General features: G+C 31.4%; 1 protein-coding gene across 5 annotated transcripts; it reads right to left on the bottom strand.

The window, feature by feature from the left end:
- Positions 1-2,100: 2,100 nt before the first annotated feature.
- Positions 2,101-10,754, bottom strand: LOC112025068 (nudix hydrolase 7). Of its 5 annotated transcripts, none has more exons than XM_024057736.2 (9): positions 10,645-10,754; positions 6,712-6,900; positions 6,519-6,584; positions 5,720-5,857; positions 3,932-4,009; positions 3,796-3,846; positions 3,651-3,685; positions 3,253-3,361; positions 2,101-2,590 (listed from the first exon to the last, which is right to left on the bottom strand). In XM_024057736.2, the coding sequence occupies exons 2-9, from the start codon at positions 6,856-6,858 to the stop codon at positions 2,372-2,374; spliced, it is 843 nt and encodes a 280-aa protein (XP_023913504.1). In that variant the 5' UTR covers positions 6,859-6,900; positions 10,645-10,754; the 3' UTR covers positions 2,101-2,371. The 5 variants fall into 5 exon arrangements, with proteins under 5 accessions (XP_023913504.1, XP_065615742.1, XP_065615739.1 ...); XM_065759670.1 differs by lacking the exon at positions 10,645-10,754 and adding an exon at positions 7,138-7,246 and having other exon boundaries at positions 5,813-5,857; XM_065759667.1 differs by lacking the exon at positions 10,645-10,754 and adding an exon at positions 7,138-7,245.
- Positions 10,755-20,243: the final 9,489 nt, after the last annotated feature.

The raw sequence follows: 20,243 nt of genomic DNA, 5'->3' as shown, positions 1-20,243 counted from the left end.
TTTAAATTATTTTAGTCAATTTGTATATTTTACTAATTTAATCTATTTTTTTTAAATAATTATTAAATTAAAAATGATGTCATCATGGTTCGACCTCAATTCGACTTTAAAAACCTTAAACATCTCCCTTCTACAGTTCTTTGAATGGTCTAGATTTCAAAACAATATCTGTAAATGACAATGTTATAAACAATCTCCACCCACTTGGTGTCACAAATCTAGATCCTATTTGGTCCCTCAAGACATTGTTTTCACTTGAATATATGTCATTGGTATAACAAATCAGAGAGCAAATTATAGAGAGAGAGAGATCACAACTTTTCTTTTCTTTTCTTCTCATGAAAAAAGTATATGGGAAAATGGTTTCTTTTTTCCAAATTTGGTAGGCTATGGTTGGTCATGATTATTGAGCGTTGGAGTAGTTTGGTTGTTGACAATAAATGCTTGAATGAATGTTTTTAGGGTTTGATAAGTTAGTTGTCAGTTAGAGCTTGTGTGTGTATGTTAAAAAAAAAAAAAAAATTTATTTCACACTTTGTTACTGGGACAGTTGTTACGTTGTAGGTATTGTATATATTCACCAATTGTAGGAGATAAGGTCCTAAATTCTATAGATTTAATTTTTAACTTATCCCAATGAAAAATTATGTATTTCTTTTAATAATTAAAGTACTATACAAAGAACAAACAAAGGGCCTATGATTTTGTATGTATTTAAATTACAGGTGGGCAATTTTATCCAAACAAAAAAACATCTCAATTATGGGTTTGTGCAAAAAAAAAGTTTAGCAAATATGCTATTGCAATCCTGCTTTGTTTTTGAGTAGCAGTTTGTTTATTTTATTTTGGCCATACAAGGAATGTACATTGCATCGAAGTGTGCATTGTCATTTGTTGTTGGACTATTATGTTTTTCATATAAGGTTTTGTAATTCTGTTTTAAGTTCAATGAACACTAGCCTTTTTAGATATTGAATATAGACTTCCAAAGATATGCTTGCTATTTTCTACATGAAATTTCCAGTGTTGTATGAAATTAGAACTTCTCTTTAAGGAGGTGAATGAAGAGCCAGTCAAGGAAAGACCAAATGTGGCCTTGAGCAAGGGAAGATTGTTGAACCATTCAAAAGGAATTGATAAGGATAAATATTTAATACTCACAAGTAAGGATAAATACAATACTAATACTTTTTTTTTCCCCGATGACAACTTATTCTTATCCCACTTATTACCAAAATAACTTTAATTGTTTACCAGCCCAAAATATCTTTAAACTCTACTGTCCTAAAAAACATAAGGTAAAATATTAAGTGAGCCCAACTCTCCTCATCTCAAAACTGGACATGGCACTAGCCTTTTTTCAAAGCCATCTATTATGCAGGTTTGAGCATTATTTTTAGAGATAGTCATGGTTCTCCTATTATAGTTCATAATTAATTCATTGCCAAGGAAACCCATTGTGGATGGCTGCCATGCTCTATTGAGTGTTACACTCCTGTCACAAACAATGGATTAGGGATTTGATTGCGGAGTTTGCCAACTCACAGTTGCTAGCATCAATTGGGTTGTAAGAACCATGCTTGAAGGAGATTTTGGATGTGTTAGAACAAATTCATGCTTTTTGTGAAATAGGTAGGACATATATCCTATAGGACAGTTTCTAGATTGTGTAATAAGTAACTGTAATTGTAGGAGTTCTATCTATTTGGAATTTTTTGAAAAAAAAAAAAAACTGTTTAGGATGTTTCATAAATATTTCATTTTTGGAATTAATGACTAGTATACAATAATGAATAAGCATTTATCAGTATCTCAATATAAGAAAACAACACGTTTTGGTTTGTGAAACAGAATTTATCAACAGTATTAAGGACCTTCATTAATTCTAAAGTAATGCAACTTATTTGTTTGTACATTGCACTTTTTTCTTTTTTCTTTTTTCCCTTACAAGTGATTCTCATAAGAAGATTTGGATAATGTTACTAAACCGTAAGATTCTTGATAATACATTACACATAATGTTTTTATTTTTATTTTTTTTATAAGGGCATAAAATTGAGTGTATTTTGTACTCTTGCTTATTGCAAGCAAGATATATGGTAAACGAAAAGAAATTGAATCTTTATTATCACACTTTGTATTAAATAAATATCAAATTACATCTTTATTATTAGCCTCCAACCCCCCTCCACCCAAAAAAATAACCAAATTACAACTTTATTGACTCACTCTACTGAGAAGAAATCCACATTTTGAATTATATCACTGTAAAGAAATGTACATCTATACAGTACGGCCAACCCTTCAAGCGTTTCTATCATAGAGTTCTTATTGTCACAACTCATGCAAATAGTGTTTTTTAAACATCACATCAGACTTTCAATGGCTGATTATCAGAAGTTACAAGGTGGTTATTATCCTGATTGTTGAAGTAGAGGTAGCTTACTTTGCCAGAGCCTGTAGTTGTTGCCAGTGGAGAAAAACCAGTATAATTCTTTTGTGACTTTGATAAGCATATTTTGGCAACATAATTGAAGAGCTCTTGTTTCTGGTTAAAAGGTTGCGCTGAATAGTCCTCAATTGGCATCCACTAAAGAATTGGAAAAGAAAAAATGAACATAAGATAACCATGTTGCCATAGTTCAGTAATTATAGAAGGTCCAATATTAGTCAAAATTCTTGAATTTTACATTGCTTTAATATTAAATTATGCCATGCCAAGCCAAAATGGGAAAATAGGACATAATAAGTTAATGTCTTCTACCACCAAATGGTCTTGAAAGGTAGATATTTTTCGCCTTTTTATGGTTTTACATTGCCTCTAAATGCATTTTCTTTCCTCAGAATACGTTTCAAGTTCAACTTGAAAAGGCACATTGCCTTAAAGATACATGAATTAGAGGAGGATTTCAAGAATGGGAGATGCAAAACAATTCACGCTAGTCATCATACAAGTACTAAAGATCAATCCATAGGACCTGCTTAAAAAGTTCCCAATAGGACTTATTTACTAGAACCTGTCTACAACATATGAATTAGATTCGCTTATGGTCTTGCATTCAGCTAGTATGATTTCGAAAAGTTAATTGGAAGAATTTAAGCAGCTAGTATGATTGATAGAAGTTTGAATAATATATGCCTATTTGCACATTGAGGGTTGCTCTAATGCAATTTTATTCTTAAAGCCCTAAAACAAGTTGATGCAAAGAAAAACAGTCTTTGTAGTAGTATTGCTATTAAAAAAAAAATTACCTTCGCTGCTTCAATCTCTAAATTCTGCTTCTCAATGTCAAAGTTTCGGGGTTTTAACATGCAAATGAAGAGCAAATCTGATTTGCTAAAGAATGACTTGTGGCTTTGCCTGTATATTGAGAGAGAGAGAGAGAGAGAGAGAGAGAGAGAGAGAGAGAGAGAGAGAGAGAGAAATTAGAATGAAACACCAAAAGGAGATTGACAAACATGTAAACTATATTGAAAACAATTAATACAATAATATTAGTTTTAGTGTAACAAGTTGCTATAAATTTTTCATAATGCAACATTAGTAAACTTGCTTTTACAGGCAAGACTATTTATTGTTTATTCATACATCTAAAACAATAATATCTACAAATGCATGTGAACTAGATAGTATTAAGCAATTTTCTTACCTGAATGCTAAAACTTCCACAAACTCTGTGTCAATCTGAAACAAAATAAAAGTAATGGTCTTAGATTTACATTGAAATGTGTAAACCTACATGTAGGTAAATATAATACTCATTTGAATCCACAAATTGCATTTTTATCACTTACTCCTGTCTCTTCTTTGACTTCCCTAATTGCAGCTGTACAAAAATCCTCACCCTACGTATGAAAATTTCAATCCAGGGTGAACACTTAAAAATTTTTCTAAAGAAATTGGTAAACAATTGCACTTGGGCATACTCACTTCATTAACAACCCCAGTAGGAAACTTCCACACCCCTGTTCCTTTGAATTTGCCACTAATCTCCTGAACTACAAGCACCTGCCATAAGATAAATTCCATTTTAGTTGCTAGAATTTTTAAGCCATCACAACAAGGCCATTCAATTTTTGGTATTTAAGTATTGAAATAGTCCAAGTCAAATACACTTGAGCAAGTTGTTTTGCTTAATAGAAATAGCTAGACGAAGTATGAACAAGGTGACTTATAAATTTTAAGAAGATCAAACACAAATAATGGATTGGATATAAGGGTTGTGTGGACATGTGTTGAGTCTCACCTTGGATATGAATTAAGTTGATCTAGGTTGCATAAGTGATTACAAGTAGTACTAATTTTAATTTGACTAGTACTTCTTTTTTTTTTTTTTTGGGGGGGGGTGAAGAAATGTGAGTAGTCTTTTTGGACTATACTATCAATATATGGCTTATGTTTTTGGAATAACAAGAGCAAAACCAGAATTTCCAAATTACTGCTTCGTCCTTGATTTCATGGTCAAGGCCTGCACAATATATACCATTTTAGGCCTAAGGAGACATTATTGGTGGGGCTTTTTTATATTTAAAATCTATTATTATTATTATTATTAATTTAAAATCTATTCTTCTTACTGTTTAAAATGCAAAATTAATTACTAAGTTTGTTTATTTAGGTTCTGTTAACATCTACTTTTCAATTGATAATATGATTAGTTTACTTAATCTTCTTATCACTTATCCCATTTTAGGTGTGATTTTGTAACAAGATTTGTTAATAAAATTGTAAAAGAGATAAATGCATTTGAAAGGAATTTATTCTTTTCTATAATCAAGAATTGTCATATTATATTACATGTTTGAACATCATTATGATTATTTTCATTATTATTTCCTATATACTATGAGATAATCTTTGAAGTAGTTTTTATGAATTTCTCATTGATATATGAGATTTTATATAAGTTTTTTTTTTTCTTTTTTTCTTTTTTTCGAGTAATAGCTATATCAAGGATCCTTTTTGGGAGTCAATTAATTTTTATTCTTTTCTCTTTTTTTTTTAAGAAGTTTTTCATATCCAAATTGATATTAGTAATAATTTGTAATTAAAAAAATATTTATAAATAAAATAAATGTTTGCAATATAAAATTATAGTATGAAGGTATCAAAAAAAAAAAAAATTTTTAAAAATGTAGAATCACCTAACAACATCAATCTACTTATACAAAGATAGATTTTAGATCATAGAATCGATCATTCAAATTTATCTATCATGTAACTCAATGAATCAATTAATACTAACCAAACCAAGACAAATTTTATATTAAAAATCAGATATCATGGTTCAAACATAAAATCTATTATGTTTTCTTTTACTTTTAAATTATTGACTTCTTATTTAATTTGGATAAGGTGATGCATGATGCAGTGGATTTTTTTTTTTTTTTTTTTTTTTAAAACAAAAGTTCAAACTTGAATTTGTTACAGGAAAATAATGACACCACCATCATCATCATATTTACGACATATCTTTTTAAACATTTTAGATTTTCAATTGGGTTAGATTTTCTTTTTGTCATCAATATTGTGGTCATATTGGGGTGGAGAAAAGAATAAACAACCTATTTATGGAAATTTTTTAACAATAATAGTTATTAAAATAATAATAAGAGGTTTTGTTATAATAGGGTCTTAGGCATTGGCTCAAATAGCCTAGCCTAAAGGCCGACCCCAATCATGGTAAGGGAAAGCCAGAAATTAATCCAAAACTTATACCTCTCTCTTACTGTTCATGACAAAAGAACCCACACCTACTCGATGTGAAGCATTTAGAGGAATAGTATCAGCAGTGTCAGGAAGCCAACATACAAGCATTAAGTAATCTGGTTCAGCATGGTGATACCGAAATCCTTCCTGTAAAATCAACAAACAAGATTATAAATCTTGATTTAGGAAGACTATAAATCGATTGATTGTCGGTACATTTTAATATGAAACCAATAAATAGATGGTTAAATTTCTTAATGGTACTGTGGTAGATAAGAATGAGAATTAAGGATCTAATTACTTAGCACAATGAATTTATTAGTTTTTATTAATGAAGCTACCTTTAGGAAAAGCCCAAGGTTTCTCTTTCGCTCGTCTTCCTCAATCTATCTCTCTCTAAATTTGCTCTTTTTCTATTCCTTTAGTGTTCCACAGTTTATGATATTTATAGCATATATGCGCCATTCAGACATTCAGTGGCTAAGGTTTGTGGTCCATGGATTTGTGGTTTCTGCAATAGCGCATATGCAAAAGGGCAAAATAATTTGCTTCCTTTTCAGAAAGTGATTCTTCATATATATATTGTTAAATGCGTATGCGTGTTTCGTTTTGGTGTTTTCCATATGATGCGAGGTCTTGGTTTGAATAAGTCTTATCGTAAGCTCCGTGGGTCCTACGGTATATTAATGCCGTTTTGCATATTAAAAAATAATAATAAATATAAATTAAATAAATAAAAACCTCCTTTAAGTATTAGCCAATTTGTTGTAATAAAATAATAATAATAAATCTGGAAAACTGTGTTTACCTTGACTGTAGCTTCAACAAGATTTGCATGTTCAATTGGCAATTTGATCCAAACACCTTTCTTCCCCTGCAAATTACATCTCAAGTTTATAACATAATAGGAGGTACTGTCAGCTAATTCTACATCAAGTGGATACTAGACGCACGAAGATAAACTGATAAGATTAAAAGATACTATATATATATATATATACCTGTTGCCTCCATTGCGATATTGAAGCTCTAAGCAAAGAAGGAAAGATCTTAGGATCTACGGGCTGCTCGATCTTCACTACAACTCCTCCATATGAATCATTATCTGAACTTAGTAGTTCAACCTGTTCAACTCTATTTTCAGACATGACTTGCTTCTCTGCTTCTGATTAAAAATGAAAATCTATCTCCTAAACGAATAACAAAAAGAAAGCAAATTTCAAATATAAAAAGATAGAAAAGCAAATCCAAAAGTAAACAACTTTCATAAATATATATATATATATAAAGATAGAAAATTCAACGCAGTTTTCAAATACTAGCTAGCCAGGGGCAGAGGCACATGATCAATCAAAGAGCTGAGGCAATTATCTCTCAAAACTACATAGAATGACACACTAGCAAGAGTAATAAAAAATATTTGATACCATAAGTATGTCTCAATTTTATTGGCTGACGATTAGATGTATCCAGAGCATGGAACTATTAGGATTAAAGAAGGTATATGGAACTAATGAAAATAATTAGCTAAGTGGGGTTGTCTAGCAAATTATGGCATATAAAATGACTAAAACAAAGTAAAAGTATGAGTTACCTTTCAGTCATTAGTCTTTGGTTCAGCAATTGACTAGAGTAATTGTCATATGTGTTTATATTGTTGTGGGTCTTATGCATCATACAATGTTAGTTTCTTTATAGCATTCATTCTGAAATATGACTATTTTTACAATTACAATATTTTAGCTTCTCAAGTGGACTTTAACCAACAAAACACATGTTTACTCAAACCAAAAAAAAAAAAAAAAAAAATACAAAGTTGTCCAGATGCTATTTATTTATTTATTTTTAAGTAAACAAAAGTGCACTATATTTGTACATGTTCAAATGTGACAATCGCTAAAAGTTTATTGTTTTGCTTAAATTAGTGATTTTTTTTTTTTTTTTTGTGTGGCAGTCTTAATCTTTAAGCTTCATTTCTTTATGTCTTTTAACTCTAACTATCTCACACATACATATACATAAATATATGAGTTATGACTAATGTACAAGAATGTAATTCGGCCTCCCCGAGTTAAAAATCCTGGCTATGCCCCTATAACTAGCTAATATTTGAAAATTCATATTACAAAGGGGGTAGGTGATATGTGAGCCCCACTGACCCTATTTAATATATATTATCTTTAAAAATAAAATTTATAAACGCAAAATTTCACAAAAAATTGTACACTACGTAACAGATTATTAGTAGTAGCTAGATATAAAAAAAAAGATGATATTGTTGATAAATTTAGATAGGTCCATTTGGATAGAACTTATTTTGTTAAAACTGAAAATTGAAAATTGAAAATACTGTAGCAAAATAATTTTTAAATATGTGAATAGTGCTGTGAGACCCATTTTTAATAAAAAAAGTTATTAAAAAGTGAATTTTGTGAGTTCTGTAAACAGTGCATGAGACCCACAAACCGATGAAAAACTAAAAGTTAGCAAAATACTGTTACTGTTCATAAACAGTAGCATAAATAGTAGCCTTTGTCCTCAAAACGAGTGTTAAAAAAAAAACCGCAGGAAATGTAAAGCAACAACGTGGAGCAACGTGCATCCAAACCCACATAAAAACTAATATAAGTTCGCTAATTGAACCGTTCTTAAAAATGACCTCCTCAACATAGTTCACCCAACGAATTAAACATTTTTTTTTTCTTTTTTGTTGTTTTTTCCTTAGCTTTATTATTCAACTGGGTTGTGCTTGATTTTTCTTTGGGTGATGAATTTCTCCACTGTTCAAATATTGCCAGCCACCCGTCCCACTATAAAAATAGAGCTCACTATAAAAATAAAAAAAAGCAATGAAATTTATAATGCTGGTGCTGTTAAAGGACCGCTAGCTTGATAAAAGGCGGGAATTAAAATTCACTACTATTTATTATTGTATTTTTAAAATAAAAAGATATGTTTAGTTAAAAATGTATTAAAAGTAAACCAAACCCGATTTTAATGAAGTTGTTGATGCTAGACTGATTGTTGAGATTTAAGTTCTTTCGATTGCCTCGTATACTTATTACTTTATCAGATAAACGAAGCAATATTTGGCATTTGGCACCACCACATGCTTAGTTGATGTTCGCTTTTTTTTTTTTTCTTTTTAAGCTGTCACTTCATAATCGATATTTTATCTTTTTTTTTTTTATTCATAAAAGAAAAACTGCAAACAAAAGCTGATGAATTTACTAATTTTATAAATTTTAGGGAAAGAGATACTTTTGGTCACAACATTAAATGTGCTTAACATGTAGGTACTTTAAGGTCATTGTTTATTTTGTCATAATAATAATAATAATAATGAGTTGACCACGTCACGAGCCACCACGATGTTATGGATGTATCAAGTCAAGGGCCATTGAAGCCAGGATGTATGGTTCACACAACAACTTAACTTGTCAAAAAAAAATATATTTATATTTGCAAAAAGACTAAAAAATTCTATGTACATAATTATACTTATTTTGACTATCCTAAAAAAAAATATTGAACACTCTAACTTAATAATTCTAAGAATTGTACCAACAAAGATAATCTGGTCGTGAGTTCTCTTCAATGATGTCAATAGCTCTACTCTCCTTAATGACTTGGCTCAACTCATATTCGCAACATATATTATGTGTTTCTCTCTCCCCCCCATTTTTCTTTTATCTGTCATCATTTCAATTTCTCTCTCACTTCATTATTCTAATATCAGCAATTGCCATTCTCACTTTATCTCTTATTTGTCCCTTTGGTCTTTTAATTTTATTAGTAAAGGGAATTGTAAAACTTTATGTATTAAAGGGTTTTTTTTTTTTTTAGTGGTGTTGATATATTCAAGTTTTCTTTTTATTAACTTTTATAATTTAAATTTCTTAATAATTAATCTAAAAAATATTCCAAGGCTCACCACTTTATGTAGTCATCATTAAGTTTCAATTTCCTCTCAAATTTGAAGACTTTAATTTTTGTAAGCTAAAAAATTGTCTACATTAACAACGTAATCTTTGAGACAATCAAACACTAAACACTCTTTCCCTGTTCCTCTCCCTCCCCCCAAAATCAAAATGGGAAATACCATTCATTTGCCTTAAGGTAAAGTAAAATTCTGTAAAATAATATATATATATATATATATATTTGTATATTTTATGCTTAAACCATGACAACTAGTTTATATATATATATATATATATTTGTATATTTTATGCTTAAACCATGACAACTAGTTCTATTTGTGAAACTAAACTTGAATGGGCTAGTATTAATTAATTGAGTTATGTATTGAATTCTTTTTTTCTTTTGCATGTTCAGGTTATTAGGTAATTCTAATCTTAAGTAAAATTGCAATAGAGTCTTTGACAAGTTAAATTTTCTTGTTTTACGCTTAATTTTATTTTATTTTATTTTTTTCATATTATATATATTGTTTCATTGTTTGTAAATATTTTAAGATTGAAAATGTCTACTAGAAAACATAAAAAATTAAATAAATAAAAGTAGAAAATTTACTTTAATTTTAAATAGAATTTTTGGATAAATTTGTTATTACTAAATATATAAAAGATACAACATAAAACTGAAATGAAAATTTCACAAAGGAATATGTAACTAATACAAAGTAGTTAGAAAATAATGAAACATTAAAAAAGAAGTATGACAATCAAAATAATTATAATATTTGGCAACGTACCACCAATTCCAAATAAATCCACATGAATAAAACAGATTAAAGAAAATATATAAGATTGGGCAAAGTTTTGGATCCTATAGTTTATTGAACCGTCACAATGATGATACATTTATTTTTTTTGCTACATGTCATTATTTCAACGAGTTCAATACACTGAATGCATCGAGCCCAATCTAAGTCCTAGTATTTGAAGAATCAAAAAGATGAGATGACATACCAAGTCGAGACAAGGCCTCTTTGGAAGGGAGGGGCTGCCGCAAATGAAGATGTTAATTTGAACTTCGAAGAGCTAATAGATATAAACACAGGTTTTTTAATATATCAAAGCAACATGAATTAGAAAGACGTACTAATAGCTGATTATATAGAGTCGTAATTCAGAATCAGGATGACAATTTCCCGGCAGGCTTTGTTGGTTTGTGACTTTCAATGGATTTTGTTGGCAATTGCTGTTAAATTTCGATTAAATCGAATTTCAAGTTCCAAGAAAGTGACCAATAGTTTGAAATCTCAGCATTTTTGTTTTCACATGTGAAACGTAAATATTCATTTTGTTTTCCTAAGTCTTAAGATAACTTTGGCAACAAGCTTCACCAGACCGGCCGGTCCTAAACGTTTAAAGTATTTTTTTTTTTTTTTTTTTTGGAAGAGAAGTATGAGGGAAGTTGAGAGGATAATCATGCAGTTGGTATCAACTTTGATTATAAAAACTTGGCAATTACATGGGTTTAGGTTAGGTATGAGTTTGACCCACTTGGAGAACTTTAAGTTATAATCGGATAAGAGTTGAAATTACCCACAGGTTTCAAAAAGACATGAAAAAAAGAAAGAAAGGGGTTGAAATTACCCAAATTTAAACAGATCATTATTTTTGGATCCGTGATGAGTCTACATGTGTTCAGATAAAAACATTACTTATATAACAATATATACTTTAGTTATATTGTCGCGGTCCATTGTTGGAAAAATAGCATGGTGTGAATAAGAAATTGATATTTTCTATGTTTACTTGAAGATGTTATTAAAAATGGTAAAATTCCTGAGTCTCACGTCAAAAAAGAAAGTGATAATATATTAATTTATATGTTCATGAGTTAGACACTGAGTTGGCATTTTGGCATATGTGGATTGGGCCTACTTTTTTAAATAATAATATTTTATTATTTTAATTTTTGACACTGTGTTTATCTTTTTTTTGAGAAGCCACCACAAAAAGAGGGGGATGAATATATTAAGGCAGATCAGAAAGGTACATAGAAACACTATCAGGGGGTAAGTCTTCCACCCAAACATGAAAATGCCTTGCTAAGTTACGAGCTACTTTATTTCCATGCCTACGAGTATGACAAAAGGAAAAGTTCTGGAAAACATGGGAGAGAAGCTTGATGTCCCTAAAAAACGCGGCTATAGACCCAAGTTTTTGTAGTGAGAAAAGCTTGATGTCCCTAAAGATGTGCCCAAAACTTGAGGATTCGAAACCACCCTTGGATAAGGCTCTCATGATCGTGAATATCTATCTTCTTTGTTTTTCTATAAAGTTATTGGTCTTTGTCTTCCATTACATTTTGGTGTCGGTTTGACCGTTGTTATTGTTTTTAGATTTTTGTTTCTGTGGGTTGACTGTAGATATTTGTATAGCTTCATTGGTTTAGTATTTTTGATATTATTATAAGAAAAATTCTTGTGCCACTTTATGTGGCACAAGAATTACTCTTATTATAAGCATTGGATAAAGTTGATTTCATGCTTGACAGCGTTGGTGGTTTTGATTATATTATATAATATTAAGCCTTTTTGTCTTTTTAGCTTGGCTGGGTATTATTTAGACTCTGTTGCTAGTGTGTTCATATTGCATAAATCTGATTGTTTTAATTTGTGTGCCTTCGTTAATTTATGGGCATTTAATGTTTTGTGAAAGCAATATTATACATTATATGTAATCATTATATTGTATGCCAAACGTTATATTTGCTTCAAAGAACCAGATTTGATTTATTTAAGTTTCAATCTGGTATCAATTGAACTATAATTATTTAACAATTATAGTAGCTTTTGGTTGTTTGTAATATTCCAAACTTGATTCGTTCAACTGTATAAGATTTATTTACCATGTTTGCAATGGCCCGCTAGAGGAAGCATTGGATTTTGGGCAGATTGTAAATTTGTAATAGTACTAGTTCATGGCATGTAATCTATCTATGAGTAATATGTTAGGACATATGTGGTTCACTTGTTAAGAACATATGTCACTATTTTATGTAGTTGGCTAATCCTTTGACAAAACGCACTTTACTTGTATTTGGGTAGATCTAGGATGTGTTTAATACTTCAAAAAACTTTGTTTCAAGTTCAAATGTTAAAGCCATGCAAGTCTATCCAAGAATCAAGTGAGAAAGTGCTGAATTTTAAAGCTCGATAGCTGCTCGACACCTCCTCGACACCTGGCTATCTATCGAGCTCTTCAGCTGATTCTTATCGCAATCTCGATAGCTTCTCGATAGCTGGTTGATTGATTGAGAAAGCTTCTGTCCCCTCGATACCTTCTCGATAGCTATATCTGTTGAGATTCATTAAACCTCGACACCTGTTCGATACCTCCTCGATAGCTGCTATCTGTCGAGGTTACGGAAATTCAGATTTTTGTTTTTGAGTCAAGCTTATGTATTTGAGTAGGGTTTCTTTTCTCACAACCCTAGACCTATATAAAGCTTATTTTAAAGGCCGTCACATAAGAGAATACAAGGAGAACATATGTAAAAAGGTGATTGATGCCTTATTCTCTCTGAAAGAAGCTACTGCGTCTTTGCGCCTTAGGGTTTTGTAATCAAGTGCTTCTTGATCTTCATTATTGATGAAGTGAAGAACTTTGCAGCCAACATCTTCTTCTAGTTGGTGATTGAGTGAGTCACGTACTAGGATTCATGCAAAAGAGTTAGTCACGTATTGGGATCCGTGCAACATCAAAGGGTGGCTTTCATATATTGAAGAGTTCAGAAGTTCTGAAGCAGTAGAAGGTTTCTGTTGTGAGTTCATCTACAGGGATTGTAGAGTCTAGGGACAAATGTTTTGTACTAGATCTGAAACTTCTCTTTACTATAGTGGATTGCTTTTCAAGAAGATTTCCCCCCAGGTTTTTTACTGTGAAACTGGTTGGTTTAATTGGTTTTCCTGGGTCATCATATCTTGTCTTATTTACTTTTCCACTGTATTCATTATTGACATGATATTGATGTTTGTTTGTTTTAACAAGTTTTATTCATAATTAATCTAATTAACAACTTGGGTTTAAAACTTATTAATTCTATCAACCGGGGTCTAAATTTCCCAACATAATACATATATGGTCATATGATATTTATTTGATATCAAGGGTAGATGTAAATGGCAATTAAAAATGTTATTAATGCTAGTAACATGTCCTCGGCTTTTTATGTGCAATGGTGATTATCAAAAAAATGTGCAATGGTGTATGGGCTAGATGAATAAAGGAAATTGGGAATTTTATTGGAGACAAAGTTATTTTGAATCCATTTAAATGCATTCAATTTTGGGCATGGCTGCCATTTTTAGTTTTTGGTTAGCCTTTACTAATTCATCAAGTGGTCCTCTATTTGATAATTAAAATAGCATTATGAGAGTTATTATTAATAATTTCACATGTGTGGATATAAGCCCAAGAATAAGACCAATTGCACGCTAGTGGGACTGTAATTATGGGGTTTAACTCTAAGTTAGAGAGTGTACAATTCACCCCTTGGCCAAAAGTATTATTTATTTATAAAGTTTAAGGCTCAATTGTTTGTATTGATATGAAGGACACATGATTGTTGTTTTTGAGCACATATAGCCTTATTTAATTACTTTCATGTATATATGTGTGTGTGTATTGTGGGCATGCTTGAGCTTGATTGGATATTAATGTGTTTAATCTCAATATATGTTTTGTAATATTTCTTTGGTTGAAGTATATGTTACATGCCTTAGTTGATATGCTTAAGTTGTCTAATGTTTTGGAATGCACAAGAGTCTGTTATGAGTGCTTATTAAATAAGCAAGGACGAGGCATTAGAGATATTCATTCATTATAAGAATGAAGTTGAGAAATAACTCAATGATAGTAATAAGTTCTTAATTATCATAGAACTTGTGGGGGGGAGCTATTATTTCCACCAATTATTTGTTCATTGAGATGCCTTATAAAGAAAACCACTTAGACACCTTGTGAATTATAGAAAGAGTGATCGCCTTTCTATAAATTCTTTAAATGTGGGGGTGTTTGATGGAGGTTGTGGTTCCTATTCCTAAATGATAAAGAACCATTGATTGTGTTTTCATTGGTTATGGTCATAACAATAATGCACAATGCTTTCTAATTAATGAATCTATTATTTTTATATGCCTGACAATTAATTAGAATATATTTCAAGTGTCAAACTTTTTTAAAGAAAGTTTTGAGTCTACATTTAGTATCTCTCATGATCAAGAGTTGATGGAAGAGAGGTTGAGCCTAAGCGTAGTAAAAGGACAAACGTCATGGTTGTTTTGTCCAAATTTTCTAATTTATATATTAGAAGATGAACTTAAGGTTTCAAAGAAGCAAAATCCTAAAGTGCCTTCTTGGAAAAGAGATTGTCAATAGTGCAATAAATCCATCTTGGAAATCTACGCATGGTAATTGGTGGATCTACCACCTAAGAGTTTGAGAATTGATGGAATTATTGATTATTACAAGGAAAGACTTGTTGTAGAAGGCTATAAAGAAAAGGAAGATATGAATTTTCTTGATACACAATAAACCAAAGGGATTTGTGGTTCTTGTACAAGGAAACAAAGTGTGTAGGCTTGTTGAATCTTTGTATAGATTGAAGTAAGTTTCAATGTAATGACATGAGAAATTTGACAATAAGATGATGTCAAATGAGTTTAGATTTAATGTGACTAGTGTGTGATGTGAAGCATATCACAAGAGGCTATGTCGTTATGGGATATGCTCGTGTAAGTGTTGTAGATGTGATACAAGAAATGAAAATTTCTAATACATTTAATACACTTGTCTTGTCTCAATCACATGAGAAATGTGATGACAGTCTAGTGAGAACACCTTATGCAAAGAGCATATGGATTTTTTGGGAAGTCAATAAATCTAAATAGACATACATTGTTGGATAATCATGCCAATTATTTGTATATATTGGTAGGGCACAGAGTTATGGTAGGTCTCAACATATTTGTTGGAGACATAATACCATGAGGCAGTTGCTCTCAAATGGAAGTATTTCCAAATTATAAAACGGATCTGTTATCAATTTTTGAGTGGAGAGCAAATAAACTGCGTGTTCATCAAAGGGAATGGGGTTAAAGCCTATGACCTAAAGTTTCCATGACAGTAACCCCACCTAGTTGATTGGAGATCCTAAGATCTAGGTTTTCAAGGGGACAACAAAATTGTGGAGACTAGTTTTTATCACTATGGAGAATACATCTCCTACCCATTCTTATGATGAAATAGTGATGCCTATAAATAATGTTCAGGGCTAGCTTTGCTTTTAATGATTTTTATATTTTAGAATTCCAAGTAGGGTATAGCAGGATACTCTTAATAAGAATCATCTATATGAGTGTGAAGTGGGCCGCTTCCATGAGAGTTTTTAAGGCTGAATTCTCTAAAGCACTTCATGAATTTACCAGGATATATTTAGGGCTGAAATGAACACAACTATATGAATGAAATATGTTCGAAAAGGAGCTGTGTGAATTCTATTGTCTTAGTATACACAAACGACCGACAGTTCAGAAACATCGTGTTCACTGATTAGCTAGTATATCTGATAGTCTTTCACAAAGGAAAGTTGAAAGCCACAAGCTACTTCTCCCGATACAGTAACTTTTCTTCTACTCTTTCTGTGTTTGCATCATCATTTGCATTATGTTTATCAATTTCTATTCATGTAGTGGATTGTTGGAAAAATAGCATGATGTGAATAAGAAATTGATGTTTTCTATGCTCACTTGAAGGTGTTATTAAAAGTGGTAAAAATCCTGAGTCCCACATAGGAAAGGAAAGAGATAATATATGAGTGTATATGCTCATCAGTTGGACATTGGGTTGGGCTATTGGCATATGTGGATTGGGCCTACTTCTCCAAATAATAATATTTTATTATTTTAGTAACATATAATTTTTCATAGTCCTTCATTCATAAAAATACTACTTTGTCAGAAAACTCTCCAAGTGAGAATATTTTTGTGCATTCATTTTTGTGTCAAAGAGAGAGAAAGAGACATTGAGTAGTTCACAGAGCACGACCTTGTGTGCTTCGTTTTCGTGTTGTAGATCATTTTATCTTCGGAGGCAGACGTCCGTGAGTCTCAAAGCACCACAGTGATTTTGTGAGGGGTGAAATCTGCTTTAAGAAGATTGTGTCAAACATAAGACTTGATCTGAATCATTCATTCTTCAATCATTTGGTCTATGAGTTTTTAATTATTTGCAGATTTCTTCTTATATATATTCAATATTGTTTATTGCTTTTGCCTATCACATATACTCGTGTTATTGTTTATTCTTAGATCTGTATATTGTTCCTTTTGCTTTATCACAAAAGTAAATTGTTGAAATATATCCAACACTCATGACTCAGACTCTCACGAATAAATAACAATAAACAGAGAGAGAGAGAGAGAGAGAGAGAGAGAGAGAGAGAGAATAATCAAATAAATGGCATGAAGAGAAGACGGACAAAAAGAGCATATATAGGAAAGGTATACACAAGTTGCAAACATATTTCTAATTAAAAAAAAAAACAATTTAATAAGCTATATATTCTTAGTTGTTAGGCTCAACAAGATGCCAATCTCACAAAGTTGCATGATCCCAAAATAAATTCACATAATTATTAATCTCATGATATAATACGAATCTTACAACATATACCAATATATGAGGATAAAGGAGATACCCATACGATACGCATATTTTTGCTCCATTCAATATATATTGTTACTATTGTATGGCTGTTGGAGATTGAAGCAGAAGCTATGTAGAATGAGATTTCTTTTGTCAGAGATGTTGGTTTACGTGAGGTAATGTGATTTGAAAATTGTAGTTGATGCCCTCATGGGTTGATGTGTTCCACCGATTACCATTTCAAACATCTTGGAAGGGATAAGGAAGAAACCCCACGTTTTTCGGCTGGCCAGTGTTGGAAAAGTTTCAAATTAAAATTAGGAAAAATAAATGAATGATTAACAGCTAGGTCATTTAAGACCCAAGTTGACTTCATCTGAGGGTGGTAGGTGAGAATTAAACTCTCCCATATGTCATCAAACCAATTTGGTCCACCGATTTCTCTCATCTATTCCTTTTTTTATCTTAAAACATGCTCTTTCCTTTGCTTCAACACAATGCTGAATTCACAACAATCAACCTTTAATTCTGTAGATGCTGAAGGAAAGTCTAAAATGAGAAATTTTTGGGGGACGTTTATCACGGCAAATTTAAAAAGATTTGTTAGTCAATCTTTTCATACACTTATAAAAGCAGAGGTAAGGATGTCTCTTAATACATACAAAATAGCAATCAAATTCCTAATTGTGTGTCTTACTCTTCCTTTCTACTTTTATGGGCATTAATATGAGTTCAAAGCTTTGGTTTGTGAGTGCACACAACCATTGCTTGCCATTGAATCTTGGGGGTAATCGCTGAAGCCATTTTTGCACCAAGGATAAATTGCATCTAGTGGGGCGAAATCACTTCTTAGGATAGTGGATTGAGTTCCATGCCTTGGCTCTTTCTATCATTGACAAGTTTTAATCTCTTGATTTTACTCTATTGGTTAACTAGGCTCATATTTTTTCCAATAGCCAGTTTCTCTCGCGTGAAATGGCAAGGGAATAAACAAGCACATATCTTGGCAAAATATGCCAAAGAGATAGACAATACTAATAATTTTGTAACTTAGAAGAAAATTCACCACTGATTGAGTCGGTTATTACTCATGATTTACTAAATTTATTTTCTTCTTAATAAAGTTTACAATATTCTCAAAAAAAGAAAAAAAAAAAGTCATCCAAAAAGAAATTCTTATTCTTTCACAAGATTAAAATAATATGGGAAATACTAACAAGTGCCCTTAGAGCATTGGTTAATGATCTATTTTAGGAGAGTTTTGATACCACTTTTATAGGAAATAAAAAAAGCTATCAAAATATTAGTTTTTTTTTTTTTTTTCATTTCTCATAAAAACTTTTTTTAAATAAATTATTAATCAGTGCCATAAGGGCACTCGTTAGCATTTCTCAACCAATATATATACAACAATTCAAGTCAAATAACTTCCACAATAACAACAAATAAGTCCTAAATAATTATATAACGCACACAAAATACATTTGCCAATTGACTTTTTAAGTTTACAAAAAAATTAATGCAACAAACATATATCTAACTCATTTTTCCTAAGCTAGATTTCAAGTTGGCCCCTTTTTTCACAACCCAAAATCCTCTCTACTCATACTCAAATTTTCCCAAATATCACTCATAGAAAATACTTTTGCCAAATAATTTTTTAAGTTTATAGAAAATTGTGTTTTAACCTACCAAGTCTATAGATCAAACGCATATCTAACTCATTTTTCCTAAAGATGGATTTCAACTTAACCGTTTGACCAAAGGCCAAAAACCCCTCTAGCAATAATCATATTTTTCTAAATATTCATATACTAATACTTTGACCAACTGATTTTTAAAGTTTACCAAAAAAAAAAAAAAAAAAAAGTGTTCCAACCTATCAAATCACTGGGTCAAACACATATTTAACTTGTAATTTCTTGATTCGAATTTTAAGTTGACTTGTTTTCCACGGGTTAAAAATCTCCTTATGTCGGGAAGATAAACACCTTAGGGAGCTTCCTTGAGTAATTAATATAACATATAGAAACACACTTTTACCCAAAAGGCCTAAGCCCAATGGGTATGTGCTCAATTATGTTATATTAACCACTTATTCTTCTTATCTTTATTCAATGTGGGACTTCACTCACACGTGTAACCCAACAATCTCCCCCTCACGTGTGAGTCTCTGTCACTCTGTGGGCTTCAAGACTTTTCTGTGGGCCATGAATAAGTCCTACTCGCTCCCCCATGCTTAATGGACTTTTCACTTCATCAGCGCGTCATCCATGGGTCTCTCGTACGTCATCCATGGGAACCACGTGTCAACCCTGCACGCACATCCATGGGAACCTCGCACGTTCATGTCCATGGGAACCTCGCACCATACCATTATTTAGCACCACGTGAGTCTCTGCCTCTCTGTGAGCTTTGAACAAGTCCTACTCACTCCCCCTTGACTAATGGGCTTTTCACTTCATCAATGCGTCATCCATGAGTCTCTCGTACGCCATCCATGGGAACCACTTCCTTTCATTACTTATTTGACCATGAAGGATGATGTGGGTGTTGGACAAAAGCCTAAAGAGGTATTTAGACATGATGTCTCAATTTACCATTTGGCTCACCAGGTTACTTCTTTTTCTTTTTCTTTTTTGGTTCCTTTAATGTGTTGCTATGGGTTTGATCAATAAAAGTCATATGCTTGCTCTGGAGAAGACTAGAATCAAATAGTACGCTTTGTTACAAAGTGCTACTGTGTGTATTATTTTTGTGTCTCTTGGTTCTAATGTATTTGATAATAATATGTAATAGTCAGATGCTTACCATGCAAATGACTGGAATAAAATTGTACGATTTCTTATACAAAGTGATATATGTGTGTTCTTTTATTCGGTTGGGTGACATATGGAATATGTTCTTTC

Source organism: Quercus suber, unplaced genomic scaffold (assembly GCF_002906115.3).
Source record: "Quercus suber isolate HL8 unplaced genomic scaffold, Cork oak 2.0 scaffold_337, whole genome shotgun sequence".
NCBI classification, from domain to species: domain Eukaryota; kingdom Viridiplantae; phylum Streptophyta; class Magnoliopsida; order Fagales; family Fagaceae; genus Quercus; species Quercus suber.
Note: the sequence above shows the minus strand (reverse complement) of the source record. Positions and strands in the feature narration are given on the sequence as shown.